This window comes from Struthio camelus, chromosome 30 (assembly GCF_040807025.1).
Source record: "Struthio camelus isolate bStrCam1 chromosome 30, bStrCam1.hap1, whole genome shotgun sequence".
Classification (NCBI taxonomy): Eukaryota; Metazoa; Chordata; class Aves; order Struthioniformes; family Struthionidae; genus Struthio; species Struthio camelus.
The window spans coordinates 4861093-4885862 of NC_090971.1; the positions used below are offsets into that span (position 1 = coordinate 4861093).

The 24770-nt window shown below is 64.5% G+C and overlaps 10 protein-coding genes across 10 annotated transcripts; 5 read left to right on the forward strand and 5 right to left on the reverse strand.

Moving 5' to 3' along the window:
• Positions 1-1148: 1148 nt before the first annotated feature.
• Positions 1149-2408, reverse strand: LOC138062881 (claw keratin-like). The gene is made up of 2 exons (XM_068922104.1): positions 2378-2408; positions 1149-1922 (listed from the first exon to the last, which is right to left on the reverse strand). Exon 2 carries the CDS (start codon positions 1899-1901, stop codon positions 1503-1505), a length of 399 nt encoding a protein of 132 aa, XP_068778205.1. The 5' UTR covers positions 1902-1922; positions 2378-2408; the 3' UTR covers positions 1149-1502.
• An 877-nt stretch (positions 2409-3285) lies between these two features.
• LOC138062880 (claw keratin-like) lies at positions 3286-4238 on the forward strand. The gene is made up of 2 exons (XM_068922098.1): positions 3286-3305; positions 3761-4238. Exon 2 carries the CDS (start codon positions 3782-3784, stop codon positions 4169-4171), a length of 390 nt encoding a protein of 129 aa, XP_068778199.1. The 5' UTR covers positions 3286-3305; positions 3761-3781; the 3' UTR covers positions 4172-4238.
• Positions 4239-6105: 1867 nt separating this feature from the next.
• LOC138062882 (claw keratin-like) lies at positions 6106-7366 on the reverse strand. Its single transcript, XM_068922105.1, has 2 exons — positions 7347-7366; positions 6106-6891 (listed from the first exon to the last, which is right to left on the reverse strand). The coding sequence occupies exon 2, from the start codon at positions 6868-6870 to the stop codon at positions 6472-6474; it is 399 nt and encodes a 132-aa protein (XP_068778206.1). The 5' UTR covers positions 6871-6891; positions 7347-7366; the 3' UTR covers positions 6106-6471.
• An 823-nt stretch (positions 7367-8189) lies between these two features.
• Positions 8190-9511, forward strand: LOC138062876 (claw keratin-like). Its single transcript, XM_068922093.1, has 2 exons — positions 8190-8274; positions 8730-9511. The coding sequence occupies exon 2, from the start codon at positions 8751-8753 to the stop codon at positions 9138-9140; it is 390 nt and encodes a 129-aa protein (XP_068778194.1). The 5' UTR covers positions 8190-8274; positions 8730-8750; the 3' UTR covers positions 9141-9511.
• A 1613-nt stretch (positions 9512-11124) lies between these two features.
• Positions 11125-12323, reverse strand: LOC138062885 (claw keratin-like). The gene is made up of 2 exons (XM_068922114.1): positions 12304-12323; positions 11125-11848 (listed from the first exon to the last, which is right to left on the reverse strand). The coding sequence occupies exon 2, from the start codon at positions 11825-11827 to the stop codon at positions 11429-11431; it is 399 nt and encodes a 132-aa protein (XP_068778215.1). The 5' UTR covers positions 11828-11848; positions 12304-12323; the 3' UTR covers positions 11125-11428.
• An 887-nt stretch (positions 12324-13210) lies between these two features.
• LOC138062878 (claw keratin-like) lies at positions 13211-14468 on the forward strand. Its single transcript, XM_068922096.1, has 2 exons — positions 13211-13231; positions 13687-14468. The coding sequence occupies exon 2, from the start codon at positions 13708-13710 to the stop codon at positions 14095-14097; it is 390 nt and encodes a 129-aa protein (XP_068778197.1). The 5' UTR covers positions 13211-13231; positions 13687-13707; the 3' UTR covers positions 14098-14468.
• A 1563-nt stretch (positions 14469-16031) lies between these two features.
• LOC138062886 (claw keratin-like) lies at positions 16032-17292 on the reverse strand. Its single transcript, XM_068922116.1, has 2 exons — positions 17273-17292; positions 16032-16817 (listed from the first exon to the last, which is right to left on the reverse strand). Exon 2 carries the CDS (start codon positions 16794-16796, stop codon positions 16398-16400), a length of 399 nt encoding a protein of 132 aa, XP_068778217.1. The 5' UTR covers positions 16797-16817; positions 17273-17292; the 3' UTR covers positions 16032-16397.
• Positions 17293-18115: 823 nt separating this feature from the next.
• On the forward strand, positions 18116-19432 carry LOC138062879 (claw keratin-like). The gene is made up of 2 exons (XM_068922097.1): positions 18116-18200; positions 18656-19432. Exon 2 carries the CDS (start codon positions 18677-18679, stop codon positions 19064-19066), a length of 390 nt encoding a protein of 129 aa, XP_068778198.1. The 5' UTR covers positions 18116-18200; positions 18656-18676; the 3' UTR covers positions 19067-19432.
• A 1523-nt stretch (positions 19433-20955) lies between these two features.
• Positions 20956-22259, reverse strand: LOC138062884 (claw keratin-like). Its single transcript, XM_068922112.1, has 2 exons — positions 22175-22259; positions 20956-21720 (listed from the first exon to the last, which is right to left on the reverse strand). Exon 2 carries the CDS (start codon positions 21697-21699, stop codon positions 21310-21312), a length of 390 nt encoding a protein of 129 aa, XP_068778213.1. The 5' UTR covers positions 21700-21720; positions 22175-22259; the 3' UTR covers positions 20956-21309.
• Positions 22260-23082: 823 nt separating this feature from the next.
• Positions 23083-23968, forward strand: LOC138062887 (claw keratin-like). The gene is made up of 2 exons (XM_068922117.1): positions 23083-23102; positions 23558-23968. Exon 2 carries the CDS (start codon positions 23579-23581, stop codon positions 23966-23968), a length of 390 nt encoding a protein of 129 aa, XP_068778218.1. The 5' UTR covers positions 23083-23102; positions 23558-23578.
• Positions 23969-24770: the final 802 nt, after the last annotated feature.

Consider the following 24770-nt stretch of genomic DNA (forward strand, 5'->3'; position numbering starts at 1 on the left):
GGAGCTGAGCAGAGCCACCCCAAGGCCAAAGGCCCAAGGCAAAAACCTCTGCTGAGCAGATGGCGCCGTAGGAGACGGGGCGCCCAACCACCACCTCACCCCACCAACCTTTCCTCAAGCTCCTTCAGCTTCCTTCCTCCCTCTCCTCCTCCTTCCGCTGCTCCCGGAGCTCCCTTGGCCCCCTCTTTCCCCTCACCGCTCCAGCAGAAGCTCTTCCCTGCGTTTTCCCTGTGTCGCCCGCCTCCAGCCCCGGGGACAAGGCTCAGCCAGGCCGGGACACGTGGAAAGGAAACGTCCCCATGGGGAAAAGGACACAGGAACACGTCTGCGTGGGCGCGGGAGCAGGGTGTGCTTCCGTGGAACAGAGCCATGCCTGGGTTTGCCCTTTGGCTCCTTTTTGCCCATTCGCTGTCTTCACAATTGTGCATGAAGCATTGGTCAGGAACTCCCCAACAGGGACCAACACGCTGCCCCGCTGCCCTAGCTGTGTGCCTGGTACACGCTGGCTCTGCGCAAGGCACCATGCAGGACTAGGATTGTACGATCCTAAGGTCATTGAGGAAGGAAGGGCCCTCATGGGCGTATCGAGGCCAAGCTCCTGCTCGGAGTTTGGGCCCTCGCAGGTGACGGGAAGCCCCTGCGCTTTCTGGGACTGTGGAGAGGAACCAGGATCCCTCAGACCGCAAATTCCCCAACCGGAAGGGAAGGCAATCTGGGAAGACGTGGATACGTCTCAGCTATGCCTTCTGCGAGCCTCCAACACCCACGCAGGCAGAGGGGGACGGCCAGTGCTCGGCGGCGGCGGCAGCCGCGAGCAGGCAGTGATGGTTCCCCCACTTCCGCCGACCTCCGAGGGTAGCTGTGCAGCAGCCCATGAAGGGCAGGAGCAAGGGCCGTGCTGGCTGTGCAGAGGATTTGCAAGAGCTTCTGCACAAGGCCCATGACACTTTGGCACGTGCAGGCTGGGACTTAGAAACACGGTGGGGTTGAGTGCTGCTGGAGGCTAGGGGACAGCTCGTGGGAGGTGCTCTTCATGACCCAGGCGCAGGGCGAGCGTGAGCTCTGATGCACCGACCAAAGTGCCCCAGGCCCCAAGGTGGGGAAGGAGGAAGGAGCAAGAACCACCAGGGGCCAACATTGCGATGCAACACAGCTTTTATTGCAGCTCCCAAGGGAGGAGGCACGTGGGGAAGAGCAGGGCCCTGGCCACGGCGAGGCCGCGCTCTCCATGGAGAGGTGCAGAGCGACACCGAGCAGCAGGCGTGCTGCAGGAGGAGGCAGCCGGTGCTCGGCTGCGCTGTCACGGGGCAGCGTGGCTGGGAGCGAAGATCAAGCGGGTCAGGAGGACGCCGCCAATGGCTCCCGTGCAGGCATGAGGTGGTTGGGCACGGCCCCAAGCAGAGCTGGGGAGGCGAGTGGGCCGTTGCTGGGTGCCAGGGCTCGGGAGGTGCCGGGGGTTGTTGGGCACCGTCCTTGGCGTGTGGCCGTGCCAAGCGTGGCGCTTAGCAGGGCCCACAGTTGCCGTTGAGGTAGCGGTGGGCAAGGCCCCAGCTCCCAGAGCCGCAGCTCCCAAAGCCCCCGTAGACCCCAAGGCTGCCGTAACCCCCAAGGCCTCTAAGGCCCCTGGAGCCGCCAAGGCCCCCAAGGCCTCCAAGGCCTCCAAGGCCTCCAAAGGTGCCGCCGTAGCCCCCTCCAACGCCGGGGGCGCCCACGGAGCTGACGATGCTGTACTGCGGGAAGGAGCTGAGGATGGGCCCGGGCAAGGTGAGCACCGAAGGCGGGGGCTGGATCACCACGGTGGAGTCGGGGCACTGCCGCACGCAGGGCTCGTTGCAGGAGTCGGCCAGCGGGGCCGGGGCGGCCACCCCGCAGGGAGACGGGCACATGCTGGAGCAGGACATCCTTGGGCTCGGCAGGGCAAGCTGCGAGGCAAGGCAGAGCCCGGGCTCAGCGCAACGCCTGGGCACTAATACCTCGCGCTGCTGCCGGATGGCACCCGTCGGCACCAAGGGAGGCCCCAGCGCCTCTCGGGCGGCCACAGCAACAGCAGCTGCGACCTTGGACATGGCCCTGGGGAGCACTTGCCCTCCTTGAGCGCTCCCAGGCACCAACTAGCTCCGAGTAGAGAGGGAAAGCGCCCGCCTCCAAACCAGACGGAAAGCCCCCGAGCACCCAGAAGACTTATCTGCCCTGCTCTACTGAAAACGTTGCGTCTCAGCGCTTGCGCTTGGACAACTTGGCCTTCCCGTGCCTGTGTAACAGCACCACCACATCCACCACGGCCACGTTAGCTCAGGCGCAGTGGAGCGCACAGCAGCACGTGTGCCCGAGAAGCCCGAGCTGGGAAAGGAGAGAGGCAGAGACGGTGTGGACTTACTGCGTTGCAGAAGGAGCTCAAGCGGAGGCAGCTGGGTAGAGGGCTGCGAAGCCCTGAGCTCTTTTATAGCAGCCGCAGGTGGCCCGGGCGGCGAGCAGGGGGCGGTTGCGGAAGGCCCAGTTAATCCGGCCGTAAAGCGGGCACGCATCGTGCATCATCGAAGGGTGCGGGGCAATTCCGCCCCACCGCGCTGGGGACACGTAATGACATGAAAGGCAGCAGGCTGTAATAGGTGCTGGCCCCTCCCCAATAAAGCCCGACAGGTTCCTAATCCCCCACCCGAGGGTGTCTGTGCGGAGCCCCCATGCAGAGGGGCTGTGTCCGGGCCAACACAACGCGCCTGCTCTTTGCATGGCCCTCGATCGGTCCGGCTACCCCGGGTGCCCCACCACGGGTGTGCAGGGAGACGGGGGAGACTTGGCAGTGCCTGTGTGGCCCAGCCCCGCGTGCCCCAGCCCTCGCTGGTGGCTGGCAGGGGGGACGCGGGTGCTTGAGGGCCGCCTTGCCAGGCTGGGATTGCATCTCCATTTCCTCTGACCTCCCAGCACTTCTGTTTACCAGCCCATAAAACGGGGCTAATGACACACGGGCTGGCTGTGCCCAGCATTTACAGGTGCGTCTGCAGGACGCCCATTACCCTCTCACGTGTGTAACGTGGGGGATTAGCAGCGTGTTGGGGTTTATTGCTATTGTCAGCTGTTACAGCCTGCTGCCTTTCATGTTGTTACATGTCCCCAGTGCGGTGGGGCAGAATTGCCCCGCACCCTTCGATGATGCACGATGCGTGCCCGCTTTACGGCCGGATTAACTGGGCCTTCCGCAACCGCCCCCTGCTCGCCGCCCGGGCCACCTGCGGCTGCTATAAAAGAGCTCAGGGCTTCGCAGCCCTCTATCCAGCTGCCTCCGCTTGAGCTCCTTCTGCAACGCAGTAAGTCCACACCGTCTCTGCCTCTCTCCTTTCCCAGCTCGGGCTTCTCGGGCACACGTGCTGCTGTGCGCTCCACTGCGCCTGAGCTAACGTGGCCGTGGTGGATGTGGTGGTGCTGTTACACAGGCACGGGAAGGCCAAGTTGTCCAAGCGCAAGCGCTGAGACGCAACGTTTTCAGTAGAGCAGGGCAGATAAGTCTTCTGGGTGCTCGGGGGCTTTCCGTCTGGTTTGGAGGCGGGCGCTTTCCCTCTCTACTCGGAGCTAGTTGGTGCCTGGGAGCGCTCAAGGAGGGCAAGTGCTCCCCAGGGCCATGTCCAAGGTCGCAGCTGCTGTTGCTGTGGCCGCCCGAGAGGCGCTGGGGCCTCCCTTGGTGCCGACGGGTGCCATCCGGCAGCAGCGCGAGGTATTAGTGCCCAGGCGTTGCGCTGAGCCCGGGCTCTGCCTTGCCTCGCAGCTTGCCCTGCCGAGCCCAAGGATGTCCTGCTCCAGCATGTGCCCGTCTCCCTGCGGGGTGGCCGCCCCGGCCCCGCTGGCCGACTCCTGCAACGAGCCCTGCGTGCGGCAGTGCCCCGACTCCACCGTGGTGATCCAGCCCCCGCCTTCGGTGCTCACCTTGCCCGGGCCCATCCTCAGCTCCTTCCCGCAGTACAGCATCGTCAGCTCCGTGGGCGCCCCCGGCGTTGGAGGGGGCTACGGCGGCACCTTTGGAGGCCTTGGAGGCCTTGGAGGCCTTGGCGGCTCCAGGGGCCTTAGAGGCCTTGGGGGTTACGGCAGCCTTGGGGTCTACGGGGGCTTTGGGAGCTGCGGCTCTGGGAGCTGGGGCCTTGCCCACCGCTACCTCAACGGCAACTGTGGGCCCTGCTAAGCGCCACGCTTGGCACGGCCACACGCCAAGGACGGTGCCCAACAACCCCCGGCACCTCCCGAGCCCTGGCACCCAACAACGGCTCCCTTCCTGCCCCACTCGCCTCCCCAGCTCTGCTTGGGGCCGTGCCCAACCACCTCATGCCTGCACGGGAGCCATTGGCGGCGTCCTCCTGACCCGCTTGATCTTCGCTCCCAGCCACGCTGCCCCGTGACAGCGCAGCCGAGCACCGGCTGCCTCCTCCTGCAGCACGCCTGCTGCTCGGTGTCGCTCTGCACCTCTCCATGGAGAGCGCGGCCTCGCCGTGGCCAGGGCCCTGCTCTTCCCCACGTGCCTCCTCCCTTGGGAGCTGCAATAAAAGCTGTGTTGCATCGCAATGTTGGCCCCTGGTGGTTCTTGCTCCTTCCTTCTGCCCCACCAGCCCCAGCCCTAGTTGGTTGGGGGCTGGGTTGGCCGCTCTCGCCCAGCTCCCACTGCGGTGCCTCTTTAGAGGAACCTGCGGGAGCTGCCCCCCAGCTCCCCTTTCGGCAGCGCCTCCCTCCGCGGGACGGTCGCCCACAGCAGGGGCCGCATGTAGCTCCTTCTGCAACGCCTTTTCCCTCTTTCCTCTCCCTCTTTTCTTCCCAGCTTGGGCTGCTCCACACCAAGCCCAAGAAGAGGGACTGGGCAGCGCAGGGCACTTGGTGCCCTTTTGCCCCAGTTCCCATGGGCTCTGTCCACCCCCAGGGCCACGGGGCTGGTGGAGCTGAGCAGAGCCACCCCAAGGCCAAAGGCCCAAGGCAAAAACCTCTGCTGAGCAGATGGCGCCGTAGGAGACGGGGCGGGCAAAAACCTCTGCTGAGCAGATGGCGCCGTAGGAGACGGGGCGCCCAACCACCACCTCACCCCACCAACCTTTCCTCAAGCTCCTTCAGCTTCCTTCCTCCCTCTCCTCCTCCTTCCGCTGCTCCCGGAGCTCCCTTGGCCCCCTCTTTCCCCTCACCGCTCCAGCAGAAGCTCTTCCCTGCGTTTTCCCTGTGTCGCCCGCCTCCAGCCCCGGGGACAAGGCTCAGCCAGGCCGGGACACGCGGAAAGGAAACGTCCCCATGGGGAAAAGGACACAGGAACACGTCTGCGTGGGCGCGGGAGCAGGGTGTGCTTCCGTGGAACAGAGCCATGCCTGGGTTTGCCCTTTGGCTCCTTTTTGCCCATTCGCTGTCTTCACAATTGTGCATGAAGCATTGGTCAGGAACTCCCCAACAGGGACCAACACGCTGCCCCGCTGCCCTAGCTGTGTGCCTGGTACACGCTGGCTCTGCGCAAGGCACCATGCAGGACTAGGATTGTACGATCCTAAGGTCATTGAGGAAGGAAGGGCCCTCATGGGCGTATCGAGGCCAAGCTCCTGCTCGGAGTTTGGGCCCTCGCAGGTGACGGGAAGCCCCTGTGCTTTCTGGGACTGTGGAGAGGAACCAGGATCCCTCAGACCGCAAATTCCCCAACCGGAAGGGAAGGCAATCTGGGAAGACGTGGATACGTCTCAGCTATGCCTTCTGCGAGCCTCCAACACCCACGCAGGCAGAGGGGGACGGCCAGTGCTCGGCGGCGGCGGCAGCCGCGAGCAGGCAGTGATGGTTCCCCCACTTCCGCCGACCTCCGAGGGTAGCTGTGCAGCAGCCCATGAAGGGCAGGAGCAAGGGCCGTGCTGGCTGTGCAGAGGATTTGCAAGAGCTTCTGCACAAGGCCCATGACACTTTGGCACGTGCAGGCTGGGACTTAGAAACACGGTGGGGTTGAGTGCTGCTGGAGGCTAGGGGACAGCTCGTGGGAGGTGCTCTTCATGACCCAGGCGCAGGGCGAGCGTGAGCTCTGATGCACCGACCAAAGTGCCCCAGGCCCCAAGGTGGGGAAGGAGGAAGGAGCAAGAACCACCAGGGGCCAACATTGCGATGCAACACAGCTTTTATTGCAGCTCCCAAGGGAGGAGGCACGTGGGGAAGAGCAGGGCCCTGGCCACGGCGAGGCCGCGCTCTCCATGGAGAGGTGCAGAGCGACACCGAGCAGCAGGCGTGCTGCAGGAGGAGGCAGCCGGTGCTCGGCTGCGCTGTCACGGGGCAGCGTGGCTGGGAGCGAAGATCAAGCGGGTCAGGAGGACGCCGCCAATGGGTCCCGTGCAGGCATGAGGTGGTTGGGCACGGCCCCAAGCAGAGCTGGGGAGGCGAGTGGGGCAGGAAGGGAGCCGTTGCTGGGTGCCAGGGCTCGGGAGGTGCCGGGGGTTGTTGGGCACCGTCCTTGGCGTGTGGCCGTGCCAAGCGTGGCGCTTAGCAGGGCCCACAGTTGCCGTTGAGGTAGCGGTGGGCAAGGCCCCAGCTCCCAGAGCCGCAGCTCCCAAAGCCCCCGTAGACCCCAAGGCTGCCGTAACCCCCAAGGCCTCTAAGGCCCCTGGAGCCGCCAAGGCCCCCAAGGCCTCCAAGGCCTCCAAGGCCTCCAAAGGTGCCGCCGAAGCCCCCTCCAACGCCGGGGGCGCCCACGGAGCTGACGATGCTGTACTGCGGGAAGGAGCTGAGGATGGGCCCGGGCAAGGTGAGCACCGAAGGCGGGGGCTGGATCACCACGGTGGAGTCGGGGCACTGCCGCACGCAGGGCTCGTTGCAGGAGTCGGCCAGCGGGGCCGGGGCGGCCACCCCGCAGGGAGACGGGCACATGCTGGAGCAGGACATCCTTGGGCTCGGCAGGGCAAGCTGCGAGGCAAGGCAGAGCCCGGGCTCAGCGCAACGCCTGGGCACTAATACCTCGCGCTGCTGCCGGATGGCACCCGTCGGCACCAAGGGAGGCCCCAGCGCCTCTCGGGCGGCCACAGCAACAGCAGCTGCGACCTTGGACATGGCCCTGGGGAGCACTTGCCCTCCTTGAGCGCTCCCAGGCACCAACTAGCTCCGAGTAGAGAGGGAAAGCGCCCGCCTCCAAACCAGACGGAAAGCCCCCGAGCACCCAGAAGACTTATCTGCCCTGCTCTACTGAAAACGTTGCGTCTCAGCGCTTGCGCTTGGACAACTTGGCCTTCCCGTGCCTGTGTAACAGCACCACCACATCCACCACGGCCACGTTAGCTCAAGCGCAGTGGAGCGCACAGCAGCACGTGTGCCCGAGAAGCCCGAGCTGGGAAAGGAGAGAGGCAGAGACGGTGTGGACTTACTGCGTTGCAGAAGGAGCTCAAGCGGAGGCAGCTGGATAGAGGGCTGCGAAGCCCTGAGCTCTTTTATAGCAGCTGCAGGTGGCCCGGGCGGCGAGCAGGGGGCGGTTGCGGAAGGCCCAGTTAATCCGGCCGTAAAGCGGGCACGCATCGTGCATCATCGAAGGGTGCGGGGCAATTCTGCCCCACCGCGCTGGGGACACGTAATGACATGAAAGGCAGCAGGCTGTAATAGGTGCTGGCCTCTCCCCAATAAAGCCCGACAGGTTCCTAATCCCCCACCCGAGGGTGTCTGTGCGGAGCCCCCATGCAGAGGGGCTGTGTCCGGGCCAACACAACGCGCCTGCTCTTTGCATGGCCCTCGATCGGTCCGGCTACCCCGGGTGCCCCACCACGGGTGTGCAGGGAGACGGGGGAGACTTGGCAGTGCCTGTGTGGCCCAGCCCCGCGTGCCCCAGCCCTCGCTGGTGGCTGGCAGGGGGGACGCGGGTGCTTGAGGGCCGCCTTGCCAGGCTGGGATTGCATCTCCATTTCCTCTGACCTCCCAGCACTTCTGTTTACCAGCCCATAAAACGGGGCTAATGACACACGGGCTGGCTGTGCCCAGCATTTACAGGTGCGTCTGCAGGACGCCCATTACCCTCTCACGTGTGTAACGTGGGGGATTAGCAGCGTGTTGGGGTTTATTGCTATTGTCAGCTGTTACAGCCTGCTGCCTTTCATGTTGTTACGTGTCCCCAGTGCGGTGGGGCAGAATTGCCCCGCACCCTTCGATGATGCACGATGCGTGCCCGCTTTACGGCCGGATTAACTGGGCCTTCCGCAACCGCCCCCTGCTCGCCGCCCGGGCCACCTGCGGCTGCTATAAAAGAGCTCAGGGCTTCGCAGCCCTCTATCCAGCTGCCTCCGCTTGAGCTCCTTCTGCAACGCAGTAAGTCCACACCGTCTCTGCCTCTCTCCTTTCCCAGCTCGGGCTTCTCGGGCACACGTGCTGCTGTGCGCTCCACTGCGCTTGAGCTAACGTGGCCGTGGTGGATGTGGTGGTGCTGTTACACAGGCACGGGAAGGCCAAGTTGTCCAAGCGCAAGCGCTGAGACGCAACGTTTTCAGTAGAGCAGGGCAGATAAGTCTTCTGGGTGCTCGGGGGCTTTCCGTCTGGTTTGGAGGCGGGCGCTTTCCCTCTCTACTCGGAGCTAGTTGGTGCCTGGGAGCGCTCAAGGAGGGCAAGTGCTCCCCAGGGCCATGTCCAAGGTCGCAGCTGCTGTTGCTGTGGCCGCCCGAGAGGCGCTGGGGCCTCCCTTGGTGCCGACGGGTGCCATCCGGCAGCAGCGCGAGGTATTAGTGCTCAGGCGTTGCGCTGAGCCCGGGCTCTGCCTTGCCTCGCAGCTTGCCCTGCCGAGCCCAAGGATGTCCTGCTCCAGCATGTGCCCGTCTCCCTGCGGGGTGGCCGCCCCGGCCCCGCTGGCCGACTCCTGCAACGAGCCCTGCGTGCGGCAGTGCCCCGACTCCACCGTGGTGATCCAGCCCCCGCCTTCGGTGCTCACCTTGCCCGGGCCCATCCTCAGCTCCTTCCCGCAGTACAGCATCGTCAGCTCCGTGGGCGCCCCCGGCGTTGGAGGGGGCTTCGGCGGCACCTTTGGAGGCCTTGGAGGCCTTGGAGGCCTTGGCGGCTCCAGGGGCCTTAGAGGCCTTGGGGGTTACGGCAGCCTTGGGGTCTACGGGGGCTTTGGGAGCTGCGGCTCTGGGAGCTGGGGCCTTGCCCACCGCTACCTCAACGGCAACTGTGGGCCCTGCTAAGCGCCACGCTTGGCACGGCCACACGCCAAGGACGGTGCCCAACAACCCCCGGCACCTCCCGAGCCCTGGCACCCAGCAACGGCTCCCTTCCTGCCCCACTCGCCTCCCCAGCTCTGCTTGGGGCCGTGCCCAACCACCTCATGCCTGCACGGGAGCCATTGGCGGCGTCCTCCTGACCCGCTTGATCTTCGCTCCCAGCCACGCTGCCCCGTGACAGCGCAGCCGAGCACCGGCTGCCTCCTCCTGCAGCACGCCTGCTGCTCGGTGTCGCTCTGCACCTCTCCATGGAGAGCGCGGCCTCGCCGTGGCCAGGGCCCTGCTCTTCCCCACGTGCCTCCTCCCTTGGGAGCTGCAATAAAAGCTGTGTTGCATCGCAATGTTGGCCCCTGGTGGTTCTTGCTCCTTCCTTCTGCCCCACCAGCCCCAGCCCTAGTTGGTTGGGGGCTGGGTTGGCCGCTCTCGCCCAGCTCCCACTGCGGTGCCTCTTTAGAGGAACCTGCGGGAGCTGCCCCCCAGCTCCCCTTTCGGCAGCGCCTCCCTCCGCGGGACGGTCGCCCACAGCAGGGGCCGCATGTAGCTCCTTCTGCAACGCCTTTTCCCTCTTTCCTCTCCCCCTTTTCTTCCCAGCTTGGGCTGCTCCACACCAAGCCCAAGAAGAGGGACTGGGCAGCGCAGGGCACTTGGTGCCCTTTTGCCCCAGTTCCCATGGGCTCTGTCCACCCCCAGGGCCACGGGGCTGGTGGAGCTGAGCAGAGCCACCCCAAGGCCAAAGGCCCAAGGCAAAAACCTCTGCTGAGCAGATGGCGCCGTAGGAGACGGGGCGGGCAAAAACCTCTGCTGAGCAGATGGCGCCGTAGGAGACGGGGCGCCCAACCACCACCTCACCCCACCAACCTTTCCTCAAGCTCCTTCAGCTTCCTTCCTCCCTCTCCTCCTCCTTCCGCTGCTCCCGGAGCTCCCTTGGCCCCCTCTTTCCCCTCACCGCTCCAGCAGAAGCTCTTCCCTGCGTTTTCCCTGTGTCGCCCGCCTCCAGCCCCGGGGACAAGGCTCAGCCAGGCCGGGACACGTGGAAAGGAAACGTCCCCATGGGGAAAAGGACACAGGAACACGTCTGCGTGGGCGCGGGAGCAGGGTGTGCTTCCGTGGAACAGAGCCATGCCTGGGTTTGCCCTTTGGCTCCTTTTTGCCCATTCGCTGTCTTCACAATTGTGCATGAAGCATTGGTCAGGAACTCCCCAACAGGGACCAACACGCTGCCCCGCTGCCCTAGCTGTGTGCCTGGTACACGCTGGCTCTGCGCAAGGCACCATGCAGGACTAGGATTGTACGATCCTAAGGTCATTGAGGAAGGAAGGGCCCTCATGGGCGTATCGAGGCCAAGCTCCTGCTCGGAGTTTGGGCCCTCGCAGGTGACGGGAAGCCCCTGTGCTTTCTGGGACTGTGGAGAGGAACCAGGATCCCTCAGACCGCAAATTCCCCAACCGGAAGGGAAGGCAATCTGGGAAGACGTGGATACGTCTCAGCTATGCCTTCTGCGAGCCTCCAACACCCACGCAGGCAGAGGGGGACGGCCAGTGCTCGGCGGCGGCGGCAGCCGCGAGCAGGCAGTGATGGTTCCCCCACTTCCGCCGACCTCCGAGGGTAGCTGTGCAGCAGCCCATGAAGGGCAGGAGCAAGGGCCGTGCTGGCTGTGCAGAGGATTTGCAAGAGCTTCTGCACAAGGCCCATGACACTTTGGCACGTGCAGGCTGGGACTTAGAAACACGGTGGGGTTGAGTGCTGCTGGAGGCTAGGGGACAGCTCGTGGGAGGTGCTCTTCATGACCCAGGCGCAGGGCGAGCGTGAGCTCTGATGCACCGACCAAAGTGCCCCAGGCCCCAAGGTGGGGAAGGAGGAAGGAGCAAGAACCACCAGGGGCCAACATTGCGATGCAACACAGCTTTTATTGCAGCTCCCAAGGGAGGAGGCATGTGGGGAAGAGCAGGGCCCTGGCCACGGCGAGGCCACGCTCTCCATGGAGAGGTGCAGAGCGACACCGAGCAGCAGGCGTGCTGCAGGAGGAGGCAGCCGGTGCTCGGCTGCGCTGTCACGGGGCAGCGTGGCTGGGAGCGAAGATCAAGCGGGTCAGGAGGACGCCGCCAATGGCTCCCGTGCAGGCATGAGGTGGTTGGGCACGGCCCCAAGCAGAGCTGGGGAGGCGAGTGGGCCGTTGCTGGGTGCCAGGGCTCGGGAGGTGCCGGGGGTTGTTGGGCACCGTCCTTGGCGTGTGGCCGTGCCAAGCGTGGCGCTTAGCAGGGCCCACAGTTGCCGTTGAGGTAGCGGTGGGCAAGGCCCCAGCTCCCAGAGCCGCAGCTCCCAAAGCCCCCGTAGACCCCAAGGCTGCCGTAACCCCCAAGGCCTCTAAGGCCCCTGGAGCCGCCAAGGCCCCCAAGGCCTCCAAGGCCTCCAAGGCCTCCAAAGGTGCCGCCGTAGCCCCCTCCAACGCCGGGGGCGCCCACGGAGCTGACGATGCTGTACTGCGGGAAGGAGCTGAGGATGGGCCCGGGCAAGGTGAGCACCGAAGGCGGGGGCTGGATCACCACGGTGGAGTCGGGGCACTGCCGCACGCAGGGCTCGTTGCAGGAGTCGGCCAGCGGGGCCGGGGCGGCCACCCCGCAGGGAGACGGGCACATGCTGGAGCAGGACATCCTTGGGCTCGGCAGGGCAAGCTGCGAGGCAAGGCAGAGCCCGGGCTCAGCGCAACGCCTGGGCACTAATACCTCGCGCTGCTGCCGGATGGCACCCGTCGGCACCAAGGGAGGCCCCAGCGCCTCTCGGGCGGCCACAGCAACAGCAGCTGCGACCTTGGACATGGCCCTGGGGAGCACTTGCCCTCCTTGAGCGCTCCCAGGCACCAACTAGCTCCGAGTAGAGAGGGAAAGCGCCCGCCTCCAAACCAGACGGAAAGCCCCCGAGCACCCAGAAGACTTATCTGCCCTGCTCTACTGAAAACATTGCGTCTCAGCGCTTGCGCTTGGACAACTTGGCCTTCCCGTGCCTGTGTAACAGCACCACCACATCCACCACGGCCACGTTAGCTCAGGCGCAGTGGAGCGCACAGCAGCACGTGTGCCCGAGAAGCCCGAGCTGGGAAAGGAGAGAGGCAGAGACGGTGTGGACTTACTGCGTTGCAGAAGGAGCTCAAGCGGAGGCAGCTGGATAGAGGGCTGCGAAGCCCTGAGCTCTTTTATAGCAGCTGCAGGTGGCCCGGGCGGCGAGCAGGGGGCGGTTGCGGAAGGCCCAGTTAATCCGGCCGTAAAGCGGGCACGCATCGTGCATCATCGAAGGGTGCGGGGCAATTCCGCCCCACCGCGCTGGGGACACGTAATGACATGAAAGGCAGCAGGCTGTAATAGGTGCTGGCCCCTCCCCAATAAAGCCCGACAGGTTCCTAATCCCCCACCCGAGGGTGTCTGTGCGGAGCCCCCATGCAGAGGGGCTGTGTCCGGGCCAACACAACGCGCCTGCTCTTTGCATGGCCCTCGATCGGTCCGGCTACCCCGGGTGCCCCACCACGGGTGTGCAGGGAGACGGGGGAGACTTGGCAGTGCCTGTGTGGCCCAGCCCCGCGTGCCCCAGCCCTCGCTGGTGGCTGGCAGGGGGGACGCGGGTGCTTGAGGGCCGCCTTGCCAGGCTGGGATTGCATCTCCATTTCCTCTGACCTCCCAGCACTTCTGTTTACCAGCCCATAAAACGGGGCTAATGACACACGGGCTGGCTGTGCCCAGCATTTACAGGTGCGTCTGCAGGACGCCCATTACCCTCTCACGTGTGTAACGTGGGGGATTAGCAGCGTGTTGGGGTTTATTGCTATTGTCAGCTGTTACAGCCTGCTGCCTTTCATGTTGTTACATGTCCCCAGTGCGGTGGGGCAGAATTGCCCCGCACCCTTCGATGATGCACGATGCGTGCCCGCTTTACGGCCGGATTAACTGGGCCTTCCGCAACCGCCCCCTGCTCGCCGCCCGGGCCACCTGCGGCTGCTATAAAAGAGCTCAGGGCTTCGCAGCCCTCTATCCAGCTGCCTCCGCTTGAGCTCCTTCTGCAACGCAGTAAGTCCACACCGTCTCTGCCTCTCTCCTTTCCCAGCTCGGGCTTCTCGGGCACACGTGCTGCTGTGCGCTCCACTGCGCCTGAGCTAACGTGGCCGTGGTGGATGTGGTGGTGCTGTTACACAGGCACGGAAAGGCCAAGTTGTCCAAGCGCAAGCGCTGAGACGCAACGTTTTCAGTAGAGCAGGGCAGATAAGTCTTCTGGGTGCTCGGGGGCTTTCCGTCTGGTTTGGAGGCGGGCGCTTTCCCTCTCTACTCGGAGCTAGTTGGTGCCTGGGAGCGCTCAAGGAGGGCAAGTGCTCCCCAGGGCCATGTCCAAGGTCGCAGCTGCTGTTGCTGTGGCCGCCCGAGAGGCGCTGGGGCCTCCCTTGGTGCCGACGGGTGCCATCCGGCAGCAGCGCGAGGTATTAGTGCTCAGGCGTTGCGCTGAGCCCGGGCTCTGCCTTGCCTCGCAGCTTGCCCTGCCGAGCCCAAGGATGTCCTGCTCCAGCATGTGCCCGTCTCCCTGCGGGGTGGCCGCCCCGGCCCCGCTGGCCGACTCCTGCAACGAGCCCTGCGTGCGGCAGTGCCCCGACTCCACCGTGGTGATCCAGCCCCCGCCTTCGGTGCTCACCTTGCCCGGGCCCATCCTCAGCTCCTTCCCGCAGTACAGCATCGTCAGCTCCGTGGGCGCCCCCGGCGTTGGAGGGGGCTTCGGCGGCACCTTTGGAGGCCTTGGAGGCCTTGGGGGCCTTGGCGGCTCCAGGGGCCTTAGAGGCCTTGGGGGTTACGGCAGCCTTGGGGTCTACGGGGGCTTTGGGAGCTGCGGCTCTGGGAGCTGGGGCCTTGCCCACCGCTACCTCAACGGCAACTGTGGGCCCTGCTAAGCGCCACGCTTGGCACGGCCACACGCCAAGGACGGTGCCCAACAACCCCCGGCACCTCCCGAGCCCTGGCACCCAGCAACGGCTCCCTTCCTGCCCCACTCGCCTCCCCAGCTCTGCTTGGGGCCGTGCCCAACCACCTCATGCCTGCACGGGAGCCATTGGCGGCGTCCTCCTGACCCGCTTGATCTTCGCTCCCAGCCACGCTGCCCCGTGACAGCGCAGCCGAGCACCGGCTGCCTCCTCCTGCAGCACGCCTGCTGCTCGGTGTCGCTCTGCACCTCTCCATGGAGAGCGCGGCCTCGCCGTGGCCAGGGCCCTGCTCTTCCCCACGTGCCTCCTCCCTTGGGAGCTGCAATAAAAGCTGTGTTGCATCGCAATGTTGGCCCCTGGTGGTTCTTGCTCCTTCCTTCTGCCCCACCAGCCCCAGCCCTAGTTGGTTGGGGGCTGGGTTGGCCGCTCTCGCCCAGCTCCCACTGCGGTGCCTCTTTAGAGGAACCTGCGGGAGCTGCCCCCCAGCTCCCCTTTCGGCAGCGCCTCCCTCCGCGGGACGGTCGCCCACAGCAGGGGCCGCATGTAGCTCCTTCTGCAACGCCTTTTCCCTCTTTCCTCTCCCTCTTTTCTTCCCAGCTTGGGCTGCTCCACACCAAGCCCAAGAAGAGGGACTGGGCAGCGCAGGGCACTTGGTGCCCTTTTGCCCCAGTTCCCATGGGCTCTGTCCACCCCCAGGGCCACGGGGCTGGTGGAGCTGAGCAGAGCCACCCCAAGGCCAAAGGCCCAAGGCAAAAACCTCTGCTGAGCAGATGGCGCCGTAGGAGACGGGGCGGGCAAAAACCTCTGCTGAGCAGATGGCGCCGTAGGAGACGGGGCGCCCAACCACCACCTCACCCCACCAACCTTTCCTCAAGCTCCTTCAGCTTCCTTCCTCCCTCTCCTCCTCCTTCCGCTGCTCCCGGAGCTCCCTTGGCCCCCTCTTTCCCCTCACCGCTCCAGCAGAAGCTCTTCCCTGCGTTTTCCCTGTGTCGCCCGCCTCCAGCCCCGGGGACAAGGCTCAGCCAGGCCGGGACACGCGGAAAGGAAACGTCCCCATGGGGAAAAGGACACAGGAACACGTCTGCGTGGGCGCGGGAGCAGGGTGTGCTTCCGTGGAACAGAGCCATGCCTGGGTTTGCCCTTTGGCTCCCTTTTGCCCATTCGCTGTCTTCACAATTGTGCATGAAGCATTGGTCAGGAACTCCCCAACAGGGACCAACACGCTGCCCCGCTGCCCTAGCTGTGTGCCTGGTACACGCTGGCTCTGCGCAAGGCACCATGCAGGACTAGGATTGTACGATCCTAAGGTCATTGAGGAAGGAAGGGCCCTCATGGGCGTATCGAGGCCAAGCTCCTGCTCGGAGTTTGGGCCCTCGCAGGTGACGGGAAGCCCCTGTGCTTTCTGGGACTGTGGAGAGGAACCAGGATCCCTCAGACCGCAAATTCCCCAACCGGAAGGGAAGGCAATCTGGGAAGACGTGGATACGTCTCAGCTATGCCTTCTGCGAGCCTCCAACACCCACGCAGGCAGAGGGGGACGGCCAGTGCTCGGCGGCGGCGGCAGCCGCGAGCAGGCAGTGATGGTTCCCCCACTTCCGCCGACCTCCGAGGGTAGCTGTGCAGCAGCCCATGAAGGGCAGGAGCAAGGGCCGTGCTGGCTGTGCAGAGGATTTGCAAGAGCTTCTGCACAAGGCCCATGACACTTTGGCACGTGCAGGCTGGGACTTAGAAACACGGTGGGGTTGAGTGCTGCTGGAGGCTAGGGGACAGCTCGTGGGAGGTGCTCTTCATGACCCAGGCGCAGGGCGAGCGTGAGCTCTGATGCACCGACCAAAGTGCCCCAGGCCCCAAGGTGGGGAAGGAGGAAGGAGCAAGAACCACCAGGGGCCAACATTGCGATGCAACACAGCTTTTATTGCAGCTCCCAAGGGAGGAGGCACGTGGGGAAGAGCAGGGCCCTGGCCACGGCGAGGCCGCGCTCTCCATGGAGAGGTGCAGAGCGACACCGAGCAGCAGGCGTGCTGCAGGAGGAGGCAGCCGGTGCTCGGCTGCGCTGTCACGGGGCAGCGTGGCTGGGAGCGAAGATCAAGCGGGTCAGGAGGACGCCGCCAATGGCTCCCGTGCAGGCATGAGGTGGTTGGGCACGGCCCCAAGCAGAGCTGGGGAGGCGAGTGGGGCAGGAAGGGAGCCGTTGCTGGGTGCCAGGGCTCGGGAGGTGCCGGGGGTTGTTGGGCACCGTCCTTGGCGTGTGGCCGTGCCAAGCGTGGCGCTTAGCAGGGCCCACAGTTGCCGTTGAGGTAGCGGTGGGCAAGGCCCCAGCTCCCAGAGCCGCAGCTCCCAAAGCCCCCGTAGACCCCAAGGCTGCCGTAACCCCCAAGGCCTCTAAGGCCCCTGGAGCCGCCAAGGCCTCCAAGGCCTCCAAGGCCTCCAAGGCCTCCAAAGGTGCCGCCGTAGCCCCCTCCAACGCCGGGGGCGCCCACGGAGCTGACGATGCTGTACTGCGGGAAGGAGCTGAGGATGGGCCCGGGCAAGGTGAGCACCGAAGGCGGGGGCTGGATCACCACGGTGGAGTCGGGGCACTGCCGCACGCAGGGCTCGTTGCAGGAGTCGGCCAGCGGGGCCGGGGCGGCCACCCCGCAGGGAGACGGGCACATGCTGGAGCAGGACATCCTTGGGCTCGGCAGGGCAAGCTGCGAGGCAAGGCAGAGCCCGGGCTCAGCGCAACGCCTGGGCACTAATACCTCGCGCTGCTGCCGGATGGCACCCGTCGGCACCAAGGGAGGCCCCAGCGCCTCTCGGGCGGCCACAGCAACAGCAGCTGCGACCTTGGACATGGCCCTGGGGAGCACTTGCCCTCCTTGAGCGCTCCCAGGCACCAACTAGCTCCGAGTAGAGAGGGAAAGCGCCCGCCTCCAAACCAGACGGAAAGCCCCCGAGCACCCAGAAGACTTATCTGCCCTGCTCTACTGAAAACGTTGCGTCTCAGCGCTTGCGCTTGGACAACTTGGCCTTTCCGTGCCTGTGTAACAGCACCACCACATCCACCACGGCCACGTTAGCTCAGGCGCAGTGGAGCGCACAGCAGCACGTGTGCCCGAGAAGCCCGAGCTGGGAAAGGAGAGAGGCAGAGACGGAGTGGACTTACTGCGTTGCAGAAGGAGCTCAAGCGGAGGCAGCTGGACAGAGGGCTGCGAAGCCCTGAGCTCTTTTATAGCAGCCGCAGGTGGCCCGGGCGGCGAGCAGGGGGCGGTTGCGGAAGGCCCAGTTAATCCGGCCGTAAAGCGGGCACGCATCGTGCATCATCGAAGGGTGCGGGGCAATTCTGCCCCACCGCGCTGGGGACACGTAACGACATGAAAGGCAGCAGGCTGTAATAGGTGCTGGCCCCTCCCCAATAAAGCCCGACAGGTTCCTAATCCCCCACCCGAGGGTGTCTGTGCGGAGCCCCCATGCAGAGGGGCTGTGTCCGGGCCAACACAATGCGCCTGCTCTTTGCATGGCCCTCAATCGGACCGGCTACCCCGGGTGCCCCACCACGGGTGTGCAGGGAGACGGGGGAGACTTGGCAGTGCCTGTGTGGCCCAGCCCCGCGTGCCCCAGCCCTCGCTGGTGGCTGGCAGGGGGGACGCGGGTGCTTGAGGGCCGCCTTGCCAGGCTGGGATTGCATCTCCATTTCCTCTGACCTCCCAGCACTTCTGTTTACCAGCCCATAAAACGGGGCTAATGACACACGGGCTGGCTGTGCCCAGCATTTACAGGTGCGTCTGCAGGACGCCCATTACCCTCTCACGTGTGTAACGTGGGGGATTAGCAGCGTGTTGGGGTTTATTGCTATTGTCAGCTGTTACAGCCTGCTGCCTTTCATGTCGTTACGTGTCCCCAGCGCGGTGGGGCAGAATTGCCCCGCACCCTTCGATGATGCACGATGCGTGCCCGCTTTACGGCCGGATTAACTGGGCCTTCCGCAACCGCCCCCTGCTCGCCGCCCGGGCCACCTGCGGCTGCTATAAAAGAGCTCAGGGCTTCGCAGCCCTCTATCCAGCTGCCTCCGCTTGAGCTCCTTCTGCAACGCAGTAAGTCCACACCGTCTCTGCCTCTCTCCTTTCCCAGCTCGGGCTTCTCGGGCACACGTGCTGCTGTGCGCTCCACTGCGCCTGAGCTAACGTGGCCGTGGTGGATGTGGTGGTGCTGTTACACAGGCACGGGAAGGCCAAGTTGTCCAAGCGCAAGCGCTGAGACGCAACGTTTTCAGTAGAGCAGGGCAGATAAGTCTTCTGGGTGCTCGGGGGCTTTCCGTCTGGTTTGGAGGCGGGCGCTTTCCCTCTCTACTCGGAGCTAGTTGGTGCCTGGGAGCGCTCAAGGAGGGCAAGTGCTCCCCAGGGCCATGTCCAAGGTCGCAGCTGCTGTTGCTGTGGCCGCCCGAGAGGCGCTGGGGCCTCCCTTGGTGCCGACGGGTGCCATCCGGCAGCAGCGCGAGGTATTAGTGCTCAGGCGTTGCGCTGAGCCCGGGCTCTGCCTTGCCTCGCAGCTTGCCCTGCCGAGCCCAAGGATGTCCTGCTCCAGCATGTGCCCGTCTCCCTGCGGGGTGGCCGCCCCGGCCCCGCTGGCCGACTCCTGCAACGAGCCCTGCGTGCGGCAGTGCCCCGACTCCACCGTGGTGATCCAGCCCCCGCCTTCGGTGCTCACCTTGCCCGGGCCCATCCTCAGCTCCTTCCCGCAGTACAGCATCGTCAGCTCCGTGGGCGCCCCCGGCGTTGGAGGGGGCTTCGGCGGCACCTTTGGAGGCCTTGGAGGCCTTGGAGGCCTTGGCGGCTCCAGGGGCCTTAGAGGCCTTGGGGGTTACGGCAGCCTTGGGGTCTACGGGGGCTTTGGGAGCTGCGGCTCTGGGAGCTGGGGCCTTGCCCACCGCTACCTCAACGGCAACTGTGGGCCCTGCTAAGCGCCACGCTTGGCACGGCCACACGCCAAGGACGGTGCCCAACAACCCCCGGCACCTCCCGAGCCCTGGCACCCAGCAACGGCTCCCTTCCTGCCCCACTCGCCTCCCCAGCTCTGCTTGGGGCCGTGCCCAACCACCTCATGCCTGCACGGGACCCATTGGCGGCGTCCTCCTGACCCGCTTGATCTTCGCTCCCAGCCACGCTGCCCCGTGACAGCGCAGCCGAGCACCGGCTGCCTCCTCCTGCAGCACGCCTGCTGCTCGGTGTCGCTCTGCACCTCTCCATGGAGAGCGCGGCCTCGCCGTGGCCAGGGCCCTGCTCTTCCCCACGTGCCTCCTCCCTTGGGAGCTGCAATAAAAGCTGTGTTGCATCGCAATGTTGGCCCCTGGTGGTTCTTGCTCCTTCCTCCTTCCCCACCTTGGGGCCTGGGGCACTTTGGTTGGTGCATCAGAGCTCACGCTCGCCCTGCGCCTGGGTCATGAAGAGCACCTCCCACGAGCTGTCCCCTAGCCTCCAGCAGCACTCAACCCCACCGTGTTTCTAAGTCCCAGCCTGCACGTGCCAAAGTGTCATGGGCCTTGTGCAGAAGCTCTTGCAAATCCTCTGCACAGCCAGCACGGCCCTTGCTCCTGCCCTTCATGGGCTGCTGCACAGCTACCCTCGGAGGTCGGCGGAAGTGGGGGAACCATCACTGCCTGCTCGCGGCTGCCGCTGCCGCCGAGCACTGGCCGTCCCCCTCTGCCTGCGTGGGTGTTGGAGGCTCGCAGAAGGCATAGCTGAGACGTATCCACGTCTTCCCAGATTGCCTTCCCTTCCGGTTGGGGAATTTGCGGTCTGAGGGATCCTGGTTCCTCTCCACAGTCCCAGAAAGCACAGGGGCTTCCCGTCACCTGCGAGGGCCCAAACTCCGAGCAGGAGCTTGGCCTCGATACGCCCATGAGGGCCCTTCCTTCCTCAATGACCTTAGGATCGTACAATCCTAGTCCTGCATGGTGCCTTGCGCAGAGCCAGCGTGTACCAGGCACACAGCTAGGGCAGCGGGGCAGCGTGTTGGTCCCTGTTGGGGAGTTCCTGACCAATGCTTCATGCACAATTGTGAAGACAGCGAATGGGCAAAAAGGAGCCAAAGGGCAAACCCAGGCATGGCTCTGTTCCACGGAAGCACACCCTGCTCCCGCGCCCACGCAGACGTGTTCCTGTGTCCTTTTCCCCATGGGGACGTTTCCTTTCCGCGTGTCCCGGCCTGGCTGAGCCTTGTCCCCGGGGCTGGAGGCGGGCGACACAGGGAAAACGCAGGGAAGAGCTTCTGCTGGAGCGGTGAGGGGAAAGAGGGGGCCAAGGGAGCTCCGGGAGCAGCGGAAGGAGGAGGAGAGGGAGGAAGGAAGCTGAAGGAGCTTGAGGAAAGGTTGGTGGGGTGAGGTGGTGGTTGGGCGCCCCGTCTCCTACGGCGCCATCTGCTCAGCAGAGGTTTTTGCCTTGGGCCTTTGGCCTTGGGGTGGCTCTGCTCAGCTCCACCAGCCCCGTGGCCCTGGGGGTGGACAGAGCCCATGGGAACTGGGGCAAAAGGGCACCAAGTGCCCTGCGCTGCCCAGTCCCTCTTCTTGGGCTTGGTGTGGAGCAGCCCAAGCTGGGAAGAAAAGAGGGAGAGGAAAGAGGGAAAAGGCGTTGCAGAAGGAGCTACATGCGGCCCCTGCTGTGGGCGACCGTCCCGCGGAGGGAGGCGCTGCCGAAAGGGGAGCTGGGGGGCAGCTCCCGCAGGTTCCTCTAAAGAGGCACCGCAGTGGGAGTTGGGCGAGAGCGGCCAACCCAGCCCCCAACCAACTAGGGCTGGGGCTGGTGGGGCAGAAGGAAGGAGCAAGAACCACCAGGGGCCAACATTGCGATGCAACACAGCTTTTATTGCAGCTCCCAAGGGAGGAGGCACGTGGGGAAGAGCAGGGCCCTGGCCACGGCGAGGCCGCGCTCTCCATGGAGAGGTGCAGAGCGACACCGAGCAGCAGGCGTGCTGCAGGAGGAGGCAGCCGGTGCTCGGCTGCGCTGTCACGGGGCAGCGTGGCTGGGAGCGAAGATCAAGCGGGTCAGGAGGACGCCGCCAATGGGTCCCGTGCAGGCATGAGGTGGTTGGGCACGGCCCCAAGCAGAGCTGGGGAGGCGAGTGGGCCGTTGCTGGGTGCCAGGGCTCGGGAGGTGCCGGGGGTTGTTGGGCACCGTCCTTGGCGTGTGGCCGTGCCAAGCGTGGCGCTTAGCAGGGCCCACAGTTGCCGTTGAGGTAGCGGTGGGCAAGGCCCCAGCTCCCAGAGCCGCAGCTCCCAAAGCCCCCGTAGACCCCAAGGCTGCCGTAACCCCCAAGGCCTCTAAGGCCCCTGGAGCCGCCAAGGCCTCCAAGGCCTCCAAGGCCTCCAAAGGTGCCGCCGAAGCCCCCTCCAACGCCGGGGGCGCCCACGGAGCTGACGATGCTGTACTGCGGGAAGGAGCTGAGGATGGGCCCGGGCAAGGTGAGCACCGAAGGCGGGGGCTGGATCACCACGGTGGAGTCGGGGCACTGCCGCACGCAGGGCTCGTTGCAGGAGCCGGCCAGCGGGGCCGGGGCGGCCACCCCGCAGGGAGACGGGCACATGCTGGAGCAGGACATCCTTGGGCTCGGCAGGGCAAGCTGCGAGGCAAGGCAGAGCCCGGGCTCAGCGCAACGCCTGAGCACTAATACCTCGCGCTGCTGCCGGATGGCACCCGTCGGCACCAAGGGAGGCCCAGCGCCTCTCGGGCGGCCACAGCAACAGCAGCTGCGACCTTGGACATGGCCCTGGGGAGCACTTGCCCTCCTTGAGCGCTCCCAGGCACCAACTAGCTCCGAGTAGAGAGGGAAAGCGCCCGCCTCCAAACCAGACGGAAAGCCCCCGAGCACCCAGAAGACTTATCTGCCCTGCTCTACTGAAAACGTTGCGTCTCAGCGCTTGCGCTTGGACAACTTGGCCTTTCCGTGCCTGTGTAACAGCACCACCACATCCACCACGGCCACGTTAGCTCAGGCGCAGTGGAGCGCACAGCAGCACGTGTGCCCGAGAAGCCCGAGCTGGGAAAGGAGAGAGGCAGAGACGGAGTGGACTTACTGCGTTGCAGAAGGAGCTCAAGCGGAGGCAGCTGGATAGAGGGCTGCGAAGCCCTGAGCTCTTTTATAGCAGCCGCAGGTGGCCCGGGCGGCGAGCAGGGGGCGGTTGCGGAAGGCCCAGTTAATCCGGCCGTAAAGCGGGCACGCATCGTGCATCATCGAAGGGTGCGGGGCAATTCTGCCCCACCGCGCTGGGGACACGTAACGACATGAAAGGCAGCAGGCTGTAATAGGTGCTGGCCCCTCCCCAATAAAGCCCGACAGGTTCCTAATCCCCCACCCGAGGGTGTCTGTGCGGAGCCCCCATGCAGAGGGGCTGTGTCCGGGCCAACACAACGCGCCTGCTCTTTGCATGGCCCTCGATCGGTCCGGCTACCCCGGGTGCCCCACCACGGGTGTGCAGGGAGACGGGGGAGACTTGGCAGTGCCTGTGTGGCCCAGCCCCGCGTGCCCCAGCCCTCGCTGGTGGCTGGCAGGGGGGACGCGGGTGCTTGAGGGCCGCCTTGCCAGGCTGGGATTGCATCTCCATTTCCTCTGACCTCCCAGCACTTCTGTTTACCAGCCCATAAAACGGGGCTAATGACACACGGGCTGGCTGTGCCCAGCATTTACAGGTGCGTCTGCAGGACGCCCATTACCCTCTCACGTGTGTAACGTGGGGGATTAGCAGCGTGTTGGGGTTTATTGCTATTGTCAGCTGTTACAGCCTGCTGCCTTTCATGTTGTTACGTGTCCCCAGCGCGGTGGGGCAGAATTGCCCCGCACCCTTCGATGATGCACGATGCGTGCCCGCTTTACGGCCGGATTAACTGGGCCTTCCGCAACCGCCCCCTGCTCGCCGCCCGGGCCACCTGCGGCTGCTATAAAAGAGCTCAGGGCTTCGCAGCCCTCTATCCAGCTGCCTCCGCTTGAGCTCCTTCTGCAACGCAGTAAGTCCACACCGTCTCTGCCTCTCTCCTTTCCCAGCTCGGGCTTCTCGGGCACACGTGCTGCTGTGCGCTCCACTGCGCCTGAGCTAACGTGGCCGTGGTGGATGTGGTGGTGCTGTTACACAGGCACGGAAAGGCCAAGTTGTCCAAGCGCAAGCGCTGAGACGCAACGTTTTCAGTAGAGCAGGGCAGATAAGTCTTCTGGGTGCTCGGGGGCTTTCCGTCTGGTTTGGAGGCGGGCGCTTTCCCTCTCTACTCGGAGCTAGTTGGTGCCTGGGAGCGCTCAAGGAGGGCAAGTGCTCCCCAGGGCCATGTCCAAGGTCGCAGCTGCTGTTGCTGTGGCCGCCCGAGAGGCGCTGGGGCCTCCCTTGGTGCCGACGGGTGCCATCCGGCAGCAGCGCGAGGTATTAGTGCTCAGGCGTTGCGCTGAGCCCGGGCTCTGCCTTGCCTCGCAGCTTGCCCTGCCGAGCCCAAGGATGTCCTGCTCCAGCATGTGCCCGTCTCCCTGCGGGGTGGCCGCCCCGGCCCCGCTGGCCGGCTCCTGCAACGAGCCCTGCGTGCGGCAGTGCCCCGACTCCACCGTGGTGATCCAGCCCCCGCCTTCGGTGCTCACCTTGCCCGGGCCCATCCTCAGCTCCTTCCCGCAGTACAGCATCGTCAGCTCCGTGGGCGCCCCCGGCGTTGGAGGGGGCTTCGGCGGCACCTTTGGAGGCCTTGGAGGCCTTGGAGGCCTTGGCGGCTCCAGGGGCCTTAGAGGCCTTGGGGGTTATGGCAGCCTTGGGGTCTACGGGGGCTTTGGGAGCTGCGGCTCTGGGAGCTGGGGCCTTGCCCACCGCTACCTCAATGGTAACTGTGGGCCCTGCTAAGCTGCAAATATCCAAGGAATGCAGAATCTGCCTCAGGTCTTCACAAACAGCTGCTATTTTCTTCTGGTGCCAGGTGCAGGAAAAAGCTCCCATCCCTTGTTTATGCTATGCCAAAGCGTCTACTGTAAAGCACTGGTATTTGCTTCTTGGCACAGAATAAGTCTGCAGATCTGCAGCTGTGGGCTGTAGCTGTCTCAGGAGTAATATATATGGGAAGCTCCTGTGATTCTGGGCTTTCTTGGAATGCTTATCATTTGCATTTAGCCGTGGAAGCAGCTCCTCTTTTTGATATAGCAAAGCCTTGCTCATGCTTGGATTAGTTTCCTCTGCTCTGTGCTGCTCTAATGCTCCTGCACTAACAAAAGGGAAATCTTTGGGGTGAAACACTGCATTGTGATTTGTCTCAAGCCTTGTAATTTTCACACTTTCAGTTCATTGTTTCTGCATTGTTTTGTTTCCTTCTGTCAATGTCTGTTCTATTTTCCATCCACATTAAAGAATCCTCATTGCAGGAACAACTTTTTTTTTCTGAGTTTGCTCTTCTTATTGTTCACTATGGTGACACAAATATCTATGACTAAGCAGTGATGTTAAATGCCATATTGCAAGTGAGGTGTCTAAAAAGGTTTCTGGAAGTTTTGAATGTCTCATAAAAAGTACTTCTGAGATTTAGTATAGGAAAGTTGCTACCAAACTATTACCTTCATTACAAGAGACAGCTTTCAAAGGACATCAGTGTTTTTTGTGTTACTCCAAATTGGAATTAAAATGAAGCAAGAGGATTATTTCCTGAAAGGATGCC

Excerpts from the sequence above, each read along its gene's own strand:
- LOC138062885 (XM_068922114.1), bottom strand. The coding sequence starts at position 11,827 with ATGTCCTGCTCCAGCATGTGCCCGTCTCCCTGCGGGGTGGCCGCCCCG.
- LOC138062884 (XM_068922112.1), bottom strand. The coding sequence starts at position 21,699 with ATGTCCTGCTCCAGCATGTGCCCGTCTCCCTGCGGGGTGGCCGCCCCG.
- LOC138062880 (XM_068922098.1), top strand. The coding sequence starts at position 3,782 with ATGTCCTGCTCCAGCATGTGCCCGTCTCCCTGCGGGGTGGCCGCCCCG.
- LOC138062882 (XM_068922105.1), bottom strand. The coding sequence starts at position 6,870 with ATGTCCTGCTCCAGCATGTGCCCGTCTCCCTGCGGGGTGGCCGCCCCG.
- LOC138062887 (XM_068922117.1), top strand. The coding sequence starts at position 23,579 with ATGTCCTGCTCCAGCATGTGCCCGTCTCCCTGCGGGGTGGCCGCCCCG.
- LOC138062879 (XM_068922097.1), top strand. The coding sequence starts at position 18,677 with ATGTCCTGCTCCAGCATGTGCCCGTCTCCCTGCGGGGTGGCCGCCCCG.
- LOC138062876 (XM_068922093.1), top strand. The coding sequence starts at position 8,751 with ATGTCCTGCTCCAGCATGTGCCCGTCTCCCTGCGGGGTGGCCGCCCCG.
- LOC138062881 (XM_068922104.1), bottom strand. The coding sequence starts at position 1,901 with ATGTCCTGCTCCAGCATGTGCCCGTCTCCCTGCGGGGTGGCCGCCCCG.
- LOC138062886 (XM_068922116.1), bottom strand. The coding sequence starts at position 16,796 with ATGTCCTGCTCCAGCATGTGCCCGTCTCCCTGCGGGGTGGCCGCCCCG.
- LOC138062878 (XM_068922096.1), top strand. The coding sequence starts at position 13,708 with ATGTCCTGCTCCAGCATGTGCCCGTCTCCCTGCGGGGTGGCCGCCCCG.